This window comes from Aphelocoma coerulescens, chromosome 3 (assembly GCF_041296385.1).
Source record: "Aphelocoma coerulescens isolate FSJ_1873_10779 chromosome 3, UR_Acoe_1.0, whole genome shotgun sequence".
NCBI classification, from domain to species: domain Eukaryota; kingdom Metazoa; phylum Chordata; class Aves; order Passeriformes; family Corvidae; genus Aphelocoma; species Aphelocoma coerulescens.
In genome coordinates this window covers 50,758,649-50,774,232 of record NC_091016.1, presented here as the reverse complement: position 1 = coordinate 50,774,232, position 15,584 = coordinate 50,758,649, and the positions used below count along the sequence as shown (strand labels likewise).

Sequence of the window (15,584 nt, the reverse complement as noted above, 5' to 3'; positions counted from 1 at the left end):
ATAGTATGACTTAATATTTAAATATACGCTAAGCAAATAGCCTAAGAAAGATTTCTAAGCTACTTCAATAATTTAAACTGCAATCAAGACATTAAAATATTGGTTTTAAAAGTGTCTCGGTGTTAAGTAGGGAAATAGAAGTGCTAAGCAGTATATAGGGAAATAGATTGGAAAGAAACAAGAAAAGCAAAGAGAAGATGGAACAGAGAGGGACACCTGAAGCCCTGCAAGCTGTGTTTGTTGTCCTCCCTGAATTAGAAAGAAAGAAATTAGAAGGCCCAAGCCCTCTCCCCCAGCAGCTGCTGCCAACCTTGGTGTCCAGTGTCAAGGGCAGATGAAAAAGGCAACAGTATCAGGGCAGTTTTGCCATCCACTCTGCCAAAGTCAGATCTCCTGAAGCCCTTCTGAACTCTCTGAGAGGTTTTGTTCGTGTTCCCAACTGCAGCAGACATATATTTACATTGTTTGAATTATGTGTCCTTCCTGCATGCTCCCACTTGGCCAGCTGACCGTGAAGAGATGCTCAGCAACAAAGCTATTCACTGCAACGAGATGCTCTGCTTGAGATTTTCGGAAGCAGAGATATAATCTGAAATTGTGCATCCATCTTAAAACAAAGACTTAACTGTCAGGGTGCAGTCAAGTTATCTGGAGTACAGAAGATAGAAAAGAAGTCTAATATTCATACATTGTTTCTATTATGAATATATAAGCCTATGCACCTTATGTCCACAAGCAGCACTTGGGTTTTATGCCACTTCTGTTCCATGAATGGCTTACTGGGCTAGATTTTTAACCAAACACCATTTCCTTAAAAAAGTAAATGATGAGCCATCAAACAGAAGTGTTTACTCATACCCAAAAATGTGATTCAGAGTTTTGTTCACAGAACAAGCAGGAACAGGAATTTGAGGAGACAAACAGCTGAAACTCTTAACATTAACAGCCGACCTGTGAGCTGCCAACCAGAGTTCACAGAGTAACTCATCATGTGACATATCCATTTTACATTAGGAAAACAAACCAACCAATCCTTTTCATTGTAGGAAAAGCAGAACACTGGGAAAACTAAGGTGGTTTCCTCAAATGGACATTTTTTTTTTTAACATCAGGCCTATCATTCAAGATTGGAGGACCTTGTTTTTGGCCAGGAGCATCACAATCTTCTTGAGGTTCCTTCCACTCCTGAAAACCAGTCATACATAGCTCCATCCTCTCTTCCGTCTGGGCTGGCTCACCTTTTTATAGATACATATTATTCAGATTTTTGAAACGGCATTATCCTGATTTATGAAGTGTTGATTGTTCTACTTTATCTTGAATAAAAAGACCTCAATGTCATCACTTGGAAGCAGTGAGGGAGGGAATTCACCCGGACAGTATTACAGAATGTCTGCATGTTTTGAAGTAAGTGCTGTAAGGTTTTTCCAACAGTTGGCAGGTGATAGGTCAGTCCTTAACTATCAGACAAGTCTTTTCTTCATGATGGCAGCTTCACAAGAGATGGAAAGGAAGATGTGTACATGAAGGGAAAACATTGGATTTTCTTCTGGTTTAGATCAATTCTCTCCATTTGTTAAACATAGGGAAAGAAACAAAACCTCTGTTTTAAACCCTAAATAAACCAAATAACCACTGAAAAAGTGCTTTGGATTCTGCAAGACCACTTGTAAGCATGACACATAAATGAACATAGCATTTCAAGCATATCATAATTGAACATGCCCATCCTCCCCAGATTAGGTTTTTCCATTTTAGCATGAAGGCATATTCTTTTTCACGGTTCCCTAAAGTCCCTTTCACACAGTCATTTCAGCACGTTGATAATGACAGCCAAGTCATGGAATGAAAATAGAAGGCAGCTGGCAAGATAATCCTGGACATCATCCGGATGCAAGCGAAGCATGAGTATCTAATTCATTAAGGGAGTGGGAGGATTAGGGTGGTGCTGAGCATCTATTCTGTTTAATTTGACATTCCATTAATTTAGTCTCTCAGTGGACAGGACAGGAGGTGCAACATAATTATAGCTCAGAATCTGAAACCTCTGGTTTGTCTGAAGACTTATTAGTTTTGTGGCAGTTGGCTGGGGGGGAGCATGGCAAGAGAATTGAGCAGACTTTGTGCTCGCTGTACCCAATACGCTTCAGTAATAAACTGCGTGTGGGACTGGTGAAGTTCTCCTTGGAGATCAAAGACACTGCCTCTATATAGCAAATGACTTTCTAAGAGTCTTGAGAGCAGAAACTTCCAAGGATGCTTCACAAGGTGATCTATTTTGTATCAGAGAAAACAGCTGCTTTAAAATTTAGATGGAAGATGTAGAATCCTAAGTTTCTTCTCAGAGTGAACAGCATTGCTGAAAACACAAACCTCTGCTCCCAGTGAGCCTCTTTTCCTGCACAGCTAGTCAAACAGTCATAATGATTCACCAACTAAATTCTGCTCTGAACAAATGTTCAACTGCAGCAAATCCACAGGCCCTGTTCTGACATGCATTCAGTTTGAGCAAGCAGTGTGCACATCCTACCTCTGAACCACCACTCTGGAACATGCGGGGGACAACCTTTTCACAGGAGCTCTTGGGAAAAAGAAATATTAGAAAACATCTGCCCCCTCACCTCTAAGTATCAAAATAAATGACCAGATTTTTCAAGGACTCTCAAAATACATCAGCAATTGGGGAAGCTGAGAATTTGAAAAGAAGTTCCCAATGCCTTATGACAATAAAAACAAACCCTTCAACATGTCTCTCACTCCAGCTTACATCTCACCTTGAAGTCACACCAGATTTTATTTCTTTGATAGAGAGGTAGATGTGTGGAAAGATAGGTAATAGGAACCCCCACTAATATATTTCTCACAGGAAAATTGACATCTTGATACCATATTGATATAGTCTATTGGACACCACTGGCTATCACAGTTGCAGTGTCATACTTAGAGAGAGAAAGAAAAGCTGATTCATAAAAAAATGACGTAAGTCACAGTACTCAGACATTTAGATAAACTTAGGATATACAAACAGACAGACCTTTTAACTGCATTTCAATGTAATTAGATGAGGGCTGGCAGCCAGATGGACATTATCAGAGACAGAAACTCTCAGTTAAATCATACAGCAAACAAAGTATCAGGAACTTGTCATCACTGTCCGTTGGGTCTCGTATCCGCAGGAATCAGAGGCCTCCGGCATGCAGATTGTAGCCCCCGGCAGGGTAACGAAGAGAAGTGACTGTTACCCTTGGTCCTGCAATACATTTAAGGGCCTGCTGGAACTGAATCATGACATTTGAAGAGGTAAAACCCACCTGGCAGATGAAACCAGTGGATGAGCACTGCCGAACCCAAAGACTGAATTTCCTCTTTTTCCTCTTGCGCAGCTCCCTCTCTGTGCAGGTAGCAATGAAAACTGGATCCTCATCAATCAGGGGCTCATGTAGTACCTGCAAGTGGCAAGAAAAGAGGCAGGGAAAGAAATAGAAGAACACGAGATTGCTAAAAAAAAGGTGCTTTAACTTCTTTCAAGGAAATACAACTCTTGCACTGTGCTTGTGTGCATCACTCCAAACAAAGAAGCAAACTCACTTTTGTTTGATGCTACCACCCAACAAAAACCAAAGCCTGGCCAAGCACACTCCCTTATGGATAGCTGCTCTACATGTGGTTTGGAAACATTGCAAGGCACAGCTCTCATTTCTTAGTATCAGCTACAGTTCAGCATCCCTCCAAAACAATGCAGGGGATGGGGCAGGGAGAGTGGATTGTTGGCAGCATCCTTCTCCAAGCTTCATCATAAGCTTCATCTTGTTTGGCAGAATGTCTTCCACCCAAACATCCCCTACAATATGTTGTAAAGTATGTTCCTTGGTTACAGCAAAGGAAAACACATAATAAAGAGAAAGAGAAGTTAAGGGAGAAAAATGCTGCCATTTAAAGAGGTGGTGAAGAGACAGAAAATATTTTTCCTGGCAGCAGCAGCAGCTTCAGGGAAGTCTCTCTTGCCTCAGGAGCTGAAAAATTTGACAAAAGGAAACAAGGATAAAGCACCAGAGGCAGGAATAGAAAAAGGTAAGGCAGACTGGAGCAAGTAACAAAGACCTGTTAAAGTGAAGCAGTTTCTGCATTCTGCATCCAGATGCTGTAAGTGGTTCTTATAACTGTTTTGTTACACTTCTCTCCATTAATTCACCAGCAAAACTAATAGGTGTCACACTGTGGAACTCACCTACAGAAAAGTACTAGTAGCTCCCCACAGCTCACAGGCATCTGTGCATAGTATACACATATCTGACTGAACGATGTGTAAGTTGCCTAGCAAGCCACTTGTGAAAGTACAAAGACTTGCAAACTGTTGAAAGGTCACAGCTGATAAATGCCGACCAAATTCAGACATGTACATCTAAATCAGAGCAAGTCACTGCAGGCTCCCCTCCTTGTACATGAGGAGAAAGCAGTCCCAGCAGGTCATAGTTCATACCCTTGTAAAGATGTGCAAAATAGTCAGATGGGTTATAATCTAAAGGAGTCTGTTCTTTTCCAGTGACCATCCCTCCAGGAAGCAGGCTCAGATACAGGTATGAAGAGGCTCCCATCCTCAGATGAAGCCTTTCCACGCCTGCATGTGTGCTACTTTTGTGCACATCCATGCAGTCAGTGGCAGAAATGAGAACAAAGATGCACTAAACCTGGGAGCAATGCTCGTAGGAGAGATGTGGTGGGTGAGCAGTTAAGCAGCAGAGATGAACAGCTGCTGGCCTCATGAATACGTTTGCTGAACATCACTCTGTCAGCCCAAAATAGGCATCCATGCCCTCCCCACACAGTGATGGCTGCACACTGTCATTTATACACACTCCACTTCTTAACGACTCATGAAACATTCACAGGACCATCTGAAAGCACTCCTGTGAAATGTTCAAATTATATACCAAAACACAGATGTGAGCAAGGAGAGCTGCACACAAAGATATTTGTTCTTCCAGCTGCAGCTGCCCTGAAGCCAAATCTTCCTCTCTCAAGGTCCACACAGAACACAGCCCTTCCTATCTAAAGACCATCTGGGGCATTTCCCACTTCCACCTCAGAGGATTCTGACAGTATTTTGCAAATATTAAACGTGCCCTCATTCACTTTTGCCTTTCTGCCTCTCATGTGCAGAGGGAAGGAGCACATCCTTTGGGATAGGGTTGGATACATAGTTAAGAATTTCTCAGCTTCTGGAAAGGCTCTCTTACCTGCCAGATCCCACTGAGTGGTGTGGTTCCACTGTTATAATCTCCCCTGCTGTAGGATGGAGAGCAGCAGAAAGAAAAGACTGTATAAGCATCACCTTAGGACATCTTTTACCCTCTGTCATTAGCTCCTTTCCCTCTGCACCACAGCATCAACTCTCCTCACAGCAGCTCTACTGCATCCTGTTTACCCTTCACACTCTTTCTGCCTCCTATGACACAGTAAGGCCTGTCAGCCTTACATTTAGAAAGCAAATCTGAATATTTAAAACCTCTCTCCATCTTCCTTTTCTCCCTGCCCATGCTCAGCCCTGCCTTCCCCTAGGAACCTAGCTTTCCCTCCTTTGTTCCCCTGTACTGAATGTAAGTAATTTCTCTGTAAGTTCCTACTCAACTTCTGTGAAGAAGGAATAAAAATGTGAACAGACTGTTCTGACTGACTAGAACTGACTAGGGCTGTTTGCTGTTGCTGCAAAGAAAAAATGTGGACAGGCAAGGAAAATGAACTGAAAACCCTGGAGCTTGTTCTTCCTGCCTCCTTCAGAAAGTAGGGGACAAGTGTTGTCATCCCTCCATATGCAGCCACTGCTTCAACAGCTGTAAAGAACTTTGCAAACAGGGCACTGTATGGGCTGTGCCTGCTGGTAGAACTGCTGATCCCTACCTTGTTTTCAAAGCAAGCAATTTGTTGCTCCTGGCACTGACATGGTGTTTTTAGGACAAAAGTTAGCCCTGGTGCTACTGGCCCACCCTATTAGTTTGTTCACCCTCCTGCATTCTCAGTCTCCTTGCTGTTCCTGTATCTCAAATCCATCTATTTGCCAAATCCTCATGCAAAGTGATATTTCCTCCCTCCCTATTCCCTATTCTTGCTGTTGCTGCAATATACGCTTTTACAGGAGTGAGCTTAGTGCCCCCATGGCATATTCTTTCCTGCTTCTCATCTTCCTTGATAAAAATCTACTTTCAGGCTTAATTGACTCCTACACATATTCCTGGCCGCCTCTTCACAATCTTTTTCTCAGTCCCCAAGTGCTGCCCTCTTCCTATTCTGACTTCCTTTGATGCAAGATAGCTTGTGGATTTCTTCATAGAAATCATCCCCATTTTTTTCTCTCAGGGTCTAAGAAGCTCCTCATCTAGTTGCTTTGCTCCCCCACTGCCATCACACTCCCTTTCCTTTCCTTTCCTTTCCTTTCCTTTCCTTTCCTTTCCTTTCCTTTCCTTTCCTTTCCTTTCCTTCCCTTTCCTTCCCTTTCCTTCCCTTTCCTTCCCTTTCCTTCCCTTTCCTTCCCTTTCCTTCCCTTTCCTTCCCTTTCCTTCCCTTTCCTTCCCTTTCCTTCCCTTTCCTTCCCTTTCCTTCCCTTTCCTTCCCTTCCCTTTCCCTTTCCTTTCCCCTTTCCTTTCCCCTTTCCTTTCCTTTCCTTTCCTTTCCTTTCCTTTCCTTTCCTTTCCTTTCCTTTCCTTTCCTTTCCTTTCCTTTCCTTTCCTTTCCTTTCCTTTCCTTTCCTTTCCTTTCCTTTCCTTTCCTTTCCTTTCCTTTCCTTTCCTTTCCTTTCCTTTCCTTTCCTTTCCTTTCCTTTCTTTTCCTTATAGTAATACTTATCCCTGCGACAGCTACCTGCCAAACTTTCACTCTTTTTCACACACATTTGCTTTCCCCTCAACACGTATTTGCACTCCAAATGTTGCAAAGGCAAGACTCCAAGATGGGACTCTATCAACTGCTCCATCACACAGTATCTTTCACTCACAGAACAAAACAGATAGCCACTGCCAGGAGTGCCTTTCTTTCTTCTCCATTTTAGATCATTTCCAGTGCTTTTTCCATGCCAGAATTCCACCCATCCTGCTTTCACCAGAGCCCAAACAGGCTTGTAGACAAATCCCCAAATCACTATGTCTTTTGTACATGGAATTCCTGGACTCCATACACTTAGATAATGAACCAACATATCCATGAGACATCTCCCCCTTAGATCCATGGCCATCCACAACACAGGCTGTCTCTTCAGCCTGTCTCCTGAAGAAGCTGCCTCAGCTTGCCTTGTCTCTGGCTTTTGGCGGGTACAACGCAGTTGCAGAGTCCCCAGGTAACTGCACCTTTATGCACACAGTCATTCCTCCAGCTCATGCTTCTGCCTCTTTGCTCCAAAGCTCCTCCTGTCTAATCTAAATTCTCTTGCTGGTGTCTGACATCTCTGCTTGCATATCTAGCTGTCAGTTCTGATTTCATTATGCTGCATTTGAGAGCATCTCCCTTCTCTTAAGAAACCCTTAGTATCTCCTTTTTTGGTCATTGCAGACGTCCCTCTCCTCCTGCTGCAGATATCACTGGCTAGTGAATCTGAATGTCAGCCTTTACCTCCTACTTGCAAAATCTTCTCAGCTAGGCAATGCCTGCATTTTCCATGCTTCCTGAGTAAGAGCTCTAAAATGGCACTCATTTTAGAGTAACAACCCACCCACCCAGACAAGTTTACATCCAAAACCCACAACCATCCTGCAACAGTTTTACTTCTACTCAGCATAAGGCAATCTTGTCCAATGGACTACTGCTGGAAAGCCATTTTCCAAGTCTATCACACTGACCACATCACTTTACTTCTCTCTGATAGTTTTTCTCCACTATATCAGACAGATTCTTTCTCTTCTCATTTTCAAAGTCCTGATTGGCCAATCCACGTTTTACAGATCCTCTTTGCCATCATTCAAAGGTTAACTCTGACCTCCAATGGAGCCATGATTCCATGCTCCTCTGCCCAATCAATCCTCTTGAAAACAAAAAGCCAGTACTTACAGCACTCCATTGCCATTAGGTAATTTAAAAATACCAATGAAGTTCCATCATGTTCTGTTGCCAAACTCTCCCTAAAATCTGGCTTCACCAAAGGATCAACTGGCCAAGAGTTACAGGACATCAGAAATTTACCTTGCTGTTCAATACTCTTATTGCTCCTCTGTCTGTCTTTCTCTTGCTCAACGTCTTATACTTGGCCAGTGTTCTCTCAATATTTATGTATTTGTGTCACACTCAAAGAAGCCCTAAGACAAAATGGTTCTGGTTTGGGACCAGCACCCTTAACTCCTAAAGAATCATTTTGAGAACAGGAAGTCTGAAATATAGAGGTAAAACACGATTAAGATCTTATAATTTGGAAATACCCAATATCAAATGAATATTTAATCATGAGGACACAAAAGCAAGTTGACCAGCCTGTTTTTGTCCCTCTGTGTTTCCAAAGAGGCTGCCATCTAAAGCTGTGAGCTGGTTTGTAAGAGCTATGTTGAAACTGCCTAGCTGTACCCTATGATACCACCAAGAGTGAAACACTAACAAGTTGCCTAGTAATTGGCCAAAGTTTAACACTGTGCCCTTGGAGCAAGAGATTGGACTTACATCTGTCTTTTTGCCAGGGGGGTTCACTCCTGCTGGAGATAAGAAGACGACTGTTCCCAGCTGACATTCCACTGGGTAGATGCAAAATTGTTTGGTTCCAAGACACCAAAGAGAAGGTACTTTAGAGGCAGAGGGAAGCAGAGAGTACCTGGAGTTCTGCTCCTGACCTCTCCCACACCAGTCAGGGGCAGCCAGACACAGCAATGCTGTCTAGTCACATCCTGCTGACAAGCATGTAAATACTCAGCAGGCACAGAAGGGTATTTGAGCAGTGATGTTATTTTCACTGAACTCCTCAGGTTCTGGAATTCAGTGCATATCCTTGGCAGGTGAGTACCCTTGAATTTGTCACTCTATACCTCCTGAGCGCAGGCAGGGCATCCTCCCTGCCTTCAGGCTTGCAGACAGTAGCACAGCTCCAAAGCTAAATAGCGAAGAAACAACACTGCTTACAAGAACAGGCCCAAACCTCCACCTCTTGTTGCTCAGGTAGAGGCAGTGCTTATTTATACAGATGATGCTGAGGAGGGATAAGATGCAGAGAATATTCCTGTCTTTTTTTTTTTACCAATCTAGGTCAGAACATCATTTTTTTAACTTCAGAAACTACAGCTAGCACTGCTGATACACAAAATGTTCTGGGCTTTCAATTCCTTCATAAGCTGGAGAGTAATTATTTCCTTTTGTTTGCTCAGTATATTTAGCAAAATAGTTATAATTCACTAGATTGTTTTCTTTGGTTTGGTGTATCGGCATAGTTCTTTCTCCCTGTTTCCTTTCATAGCAACTATGGTGTTATTTTTACAGGCAAATTTGGGCAGGGGGAGGGGTTACAAATGAGAAAAAAAACCCCAAGTATTTTCTGACAGAAGTTCCACTTGAAGAATCTTTTCTAGCTCTTCAAAAAGAAAAGATCAAATCTATAAAAGAAATAACTGTAATGGCAGATGTTGTACCGCCTGCTGGATGCAGATTGTCCCTGCTTGGTCCATAGGGGTGAGTTAAATATGGCATCTTCCTAACCTGTGTTCTGAGTCCACACTGCCAGAGGAAGAAAGTCAGTAACAAGCCTACCCATAAGCCCAAACAGCCCTGCTGCATCCAACAGGAGCTGTGATTCAGCTGTTTGATGCCACTTACAAGAAGGTAGCATAAAGCTCATGGGTCAGCCACAAGCCACCCAGGTACCACAAGTCTCATGTTTAAGATACAGATGTACCTTAAGCAACAAATCCAGTCTGAACTTGGGATTTCAGGTATCCCTGATTACAGAAACTCGGCCCCCCCTTTCCAACTGGCTTTCACAGGCAGAACTTCCAAAAGCCCATCTAAATGGCTCTTTCCCCTCATCTTTTCATTTGTTTCTGTGCAACTAGGTTATTATTTTCAATTATTTCTGGTATTTTTCACTGGGCGTTCTGGGTTTGATGTTTACTGCAGTCTGCACTCAAGACAATTTGCAGGGAGAGGTCTTTCCTCCTGTTTTGAGCAGATGGGGTCCTCATCTCTTGAGACAGGTAGTGTGCAGCCCTGACTGATGGCACCCAGGAGGATGTTACGCACAAGGCTCCATTCAGGAGGAGGCCTGGAACAGCCCCCAGTAGGCTACCAGAGGTACACTAAGGTATTTTTAACAACAGATTCAAAACCTTATTCTTTCTCACAGGGTTATTTTTGAAGCTGTATTTTAGTGCTTTTTGTTCCATGCAAAATCACTGAAACATGCTGCATAGAAATCACTGACGTAAACACTGACAAAGGAGCAGAGAAGTGGAGGGGGAGGGAATTGAGCTGTGTCTACTTCTTCCCCCCTATTTTTTTTAAGTAGCATCTCCTTACCAAGCTCAGAATAAGAATACATTTTGCTTGTGAAGATTTAGATGTTTTGCCACTGCAAACAGGGTGCTGTGACTTTTTAAATTCAGTTCTCAAGCCTTGCTCGGGATGGGGAATGGGAGAAGGGATATACATGCAAATCAAATCTTATCCTTTAATGGACTTGCACTCAGAGTGTGTGCCACAGCATACCATTATAAGCACTCACATTAGACACAGTGATCACATTTCTGAAGCCTTTATCTTCTGCCCATTGAACTCAGCAGCCATAAGGACTAGATTTCATACCTTAGTAAGAGCTCAGTCCCAACAATTCTGTGTTTTTCACTGCCTGTTTTGTCTTAATGGAAACACACTTTGCATGGCTTAGTGAGAACACTCCTCCCTCCTCCCTTCTCCACCTTAACAGCTTTTTAGGCAGCTGTGTTCTCCTGAGTTATATAGGTATGATTTTTATTGTCTATAAAATAGAAGAAACTGTAATCACTCGCCATTTATTTTAGGCACACTTCAATGGATGCGATGCATCTATGTCTGCATTAATTTTGTGCAGAAGGCAAAAATGTGATGCTTCAGAAGGGAAACAGGAAGAAAAAGAGGACTATGGGCACAACACCCTTTCCAAATGTCTAAGTGAAATATTTATATTCTGGAAACAGAGAATTGATTGAAAAGTTATGTCAAATAGTAACTTATTTCATGCTTACTCCTTTTTCTTTCCAGAGTTCTGAACACGACCAGCAACAGCTTCAAAAGCAGATCATTTATTTTGAACAAAGTTTAAATAGAGTATGATGAATATTAAAAGATTTTCACCTGTACCCCTTTCCAGTTGTGAGGAAGCAGCTGTGTTACTGGACCATAAAGCAAGCACCCATTGCTAAGGTCAGGGACAGTCACACAGCAAACTCAACTCCTCCATCCAACTCATCCTGCAGCGGGAGCAGCTACTGGTCTTCCCTCCGGGCCAGCTGCACCAGCTCTGCCTTTTCTGCCCTTGCACAACCTGCAACCTCCCATCCTCAGGACAGCAAAACCTACTGGTGCCAGCCTCACTGAGAAGACTCCAGGTGTGTTTAGGCCACTAAAGCAAACAGCTCCAGCTCAGAGAGCACCATTTCCACTGAAACAGGCTTGGTGCCTGCACTGACAGACACTGATGAGCATTCACACAGGACAGTGCTGCTTTCTCTCTTGTTCCATGGAGGTACCACAGCAGAGCTTCACACTGTGAAGCCCCAGCTCTTTCCCCAGGCAGCTGTGCTGTGCACTTTTTGTCACAGTGAGACAAACAGAACGCACAGGTCAGATGTTCCCTGCCGACAGATTAATTCTTACCTGGGCTTGTGAAGGTCTGAAAGCAGAGTCAAAGCCATTCTGCAGAGAGTCCAGAAAAGGCTGAATTTTGTAGAGGCTATGCGTTGTCTGGCTCGAGCGGAAGGCCACAATGTGGAAGTACTTCAGAATCTTCTCAAACCGTGATTGTGTCATGATAAGTGCAATGCTCTTGTTGCTGTAGAAGCCACTGCTCCAGATGCTGAGAACAGACTCACAGTGGTGGATGCTGGTTGATATCATGTAGCCTAAAAAGGCCTTCATTTCTGTCAAGGTGACGTCAATCCAGGCATCGTCACTACCAAACCTCTCCTGGTATTTCTTGGCATACATGTTGGTTTGGACCACCATATTCTTTAGTACATTGTCAGGGACAAAGAGCTGAAAAAAGTCCATGGCACTGGCAGTCAGGGGCATTTTTCGTGTTGGACCTAGGATAAAAGCGAGAAGGGAAGATAGGCACACTCCTGATCACCACAAGGCATGTCCAACACCAGAAATTAAAAGCATGATTAATTTTTCTAATGCAAATGACGGCACGTACCCACTGTCTGACAGACTTCATCAGGAAACTTGCCCTCCCTCCCCCATATTCTTCCTCCTATATGATACTATACACTCTGAAAAGTTTCTTCCTCTGCTCTGCACACTCATTAGTTTGTAGCATGCAGGCCTATGAGACAAGCATGTATTTTATTTCTCCACTTACACATTATCTGCAACTTTTATCCTCAGCAGCTGTTTTGGCCTTTTTCCGGATTGTCTTTTATTTGTCTGTATGTGTGTCAAAGCAGTACCTCCCTCCAAACAGCCCAGAAGGACAGTGTAAGTCCTCCAAAGACAGTGCTGCCCTCATTCCAGATGACATGATTCCTAGGCTCTAGAACCTGATCCTACCATTTCTCTTGTACCTCTAATTCCTGCCTAGTTCATTGTCATAAATTCTATGACTTTCAGATCTGCCTCTGCTCCACACAGAATCACATACAGGTCATGTCTATGTGTTTTGGAGTTTTGTGTCTCTGCCACCACACTGGAGTTTTATCCTGCACTCTGACATCCCCAAGGAAGCACATTACCAGAACAAGTCACAGTTACCATGTGGCTAGTGTCACTGTCCCATGTCACAGGGAATACTTTTAGCACTACAATGCATGCAGTGGTCCTCTTCCTCCCATAATGTAATAAGCCTTGCAGTCCCATGCTGTCATTACTCTAGCATTTCACTCATCTTGCACCTTCTCTGCCAGTTTCAACTATTCCATAAGAGGAGGGCAAAAAAACCCCAAAAAGGAGGCTCTAAGGGCTGGCAGCACTGTATCAGTGTTACAAGGTTAGCCAGTCAGACACCAGATTATATTAAACCAAATTAGGAATGTCAAACCTGCAATAACAGGGATTTAGAGCCCCCAGTCTTTAGAGCCCCCTCTCCTCTAATCCCGCCCACAAACTAACCAAGCTCCATTCTAAAAGTAGTAGGTTTCACGCTTGCACCTCGTGGTAGTGTTTTAGTCACCAGGTAAGGGCAGGGGACACTCTCTATTCCACAGAAGCAGTGAAAACCAATACCCTGAGAGGAGCAGCCTCTCCAAACCCAGCACACAAGGGAGTACTTAAAAGCAGCTCTACAGCCCTGTGATAAAAGACAGTGTCACAAGTATAATCCCAAACCAAGAGTTGGATCCAAGAAATACTGCACCTTAGTCCAGCAGCCTTCAGCCTTGGGATTGTCTAAAACACTCTTCCTAATCAAAAGGAGACAGCACACAGCTTCTCATCTGGAGTTCTGCCTAACAAGAGCAAGTCCTTCTCGCACTACAAGGCTGCTTGGATCTCAGCATCAGCTCTCCCAGCTAGATCAGAGCATGAGATTGACCATTCCACAACCAGGCTCTGCAAAGATCCACAACCATGTTGGTCATGTCGCATTCTCCAGACCTCTGTATCTCAGTTCACATTCCTAGTTACAACAATAACTACAGCTTCCAAAAATTTTCCATGAAACAGAACTACAAGGAATTATGCAAATACTGTGGTTGGACTTGCTCTTAAGCCTTAAAGTTTGGGTGAACTCAAGCTACTAAAAGGACAGCAAAAATAGCATCAAGACTTTGAAACAGTAAACCTTCAGATTGCAAAGAATGCCAAAAAACCAAACAAAACTGGATTTTTTTTATAAGTGCAGTGGGAAAAAAACATCTATTTAAAGATTACTTTCCAATTTTAATTTGTGATATTGAGAAACTTTCAGTTGAAAGCACATTCCTCTATATTTGTAAGGCCAGAGGAAAGAGCCCCACACAAACCATGTTTTGGTAAGGACAGAAGAGAAAATTTCAGTTTAAATGATAAAAGGTTTTCATTATCAAGTGAAAACTATGGGGCTAGAATAGATACATTTACTTAACCTAAACTGCTAGTGCAATAATAAAGCCATTTAACAAAAAGTTTACTTCTTTTGATCAGGAAGTTTATTTTTGCTAGCACTGGATTGACTGTTACAGCTCACAAAAGATGCTCTACTCTACAGCAGGTATGGTTTTCTGATAACAACACATGGAACAGAGTGTATTCCTAATTATATATGAAATCCTGAGTAGCTATTGAACTCAACTCCAGTGCTCAAGCAACCTTCCAGGGAGCACACAGAGATAGTTTTTAAATTCTTGTCTTCAGAAGCAGAAGCTGGGATTAGGGGTAGTATTTTAAATCTTGTCTACAGCAAACAAGAATTCATAAAGCATTAAGTCATACAAAGTGAAATAGGTTTGTCTTGAGACTTGTGGATATGGACAACAGGTACACACTGGACTCCATCGTTAGAGAGGTGAGGGCAGTCAGAAGCACAAAAATGTAATTTTGGTGTAATGAAATTTTCAGTATTTGTGTAAGTTTACCTTGGTAAGTGATTATGGAAACCTGACAGGTATACTGGAATTGGCAATTCTTTCTTACCCAATAGTCCTGCTCCAGCCACGGAGAACCTGCTACCTCCTCTCCTTCCTGAAATAAATATGCAAGCTTTGTATCTCATTGGTCATGCAGAACCCACACAGCTCTAAAAAAACAAGCTGAATCACTTTCTGACTCAAACATCAACATAACTGTTGATTAAATAAAATTATGAAAGCCCCTGTATAATCTCATTGTCTTAAAAAACAGCCTTTATTAGCAAAGTGAGCACAACTGATTCATAATTTACTGATACACAATATAACAAGAGCAACATCGAATTTCAGCAGGAAAAGAACTGAATTTTTAACATGAATTGAGTTTTGCATAGTTAATGACCAGCCTAAAATATTTAAATATGACTTTCTAAGTACACAAATATATCCCATGGAGAGAGCCAACTGTCTGCATAACTTAAATAGCTAATTTGTACTTTTTAAGGATTTTTACATCGACTTAAATGGCACTTACCCAGAAAATACTGATACGGAAAGTGTTCAGTGTTTCATACATACACTGTTTACCTTTCAAAGCTTTACTCACTCAGATGAAAGAATGGCTCTGCCCAGTTGTCCATTCTCAGAATGATTATACAATTAGGACTTGTATGTAAAATTCAGATTGTTCTCTCTCCTCTGCTATAGAGTGTTTGCATGGAGAATATATTTACTTTCATAGGGTTTTTTGCTTTAAAAGCCAATCAGGGCTTCCAATACAAATTGCAGAGACAGAGCGCAAAAGCACTCTTGGAGTGTCCAAACGTGCAGCCAGATCCAGTATTCCATGCACAGTCAGGACAGAGACAGAGCTCTACTGAGTGAAGTTCT

The 15,584-nt window shown here is 42.5% G+C and overlaps 1 protein-coding gene across 1 annotated transcript in view; it reads right to left on the bottom strand.

Annotated features, from left to right (window-relative positions):
* PGBD5 (piggyBac transposable element derived 5) overlaps nucleotides 1-15,584 on the bottom strand; it is a 64,385-nt gene that overhangs the window by 22,305 nt on the left and 26,496 nt on the right. Inside the window, exons 2-3 of the mRNA XM_069010249.1 lie at nucleotides 11,809-12,236; nucleotides 3,312-3,446 (exon numbers count right to left, since the gene is read on the bottom strand). Coding sequence (XP_068866350.1) covers nucleotides 3,312-3,446; nucleotides 11,809-12,236 — 563 coding nt within the window. The remainder of the gene's footprint in view (nucleotides 1-3,311; nucleotides 3,447-11,808; nucleotides 12,237-15,584) is intronic.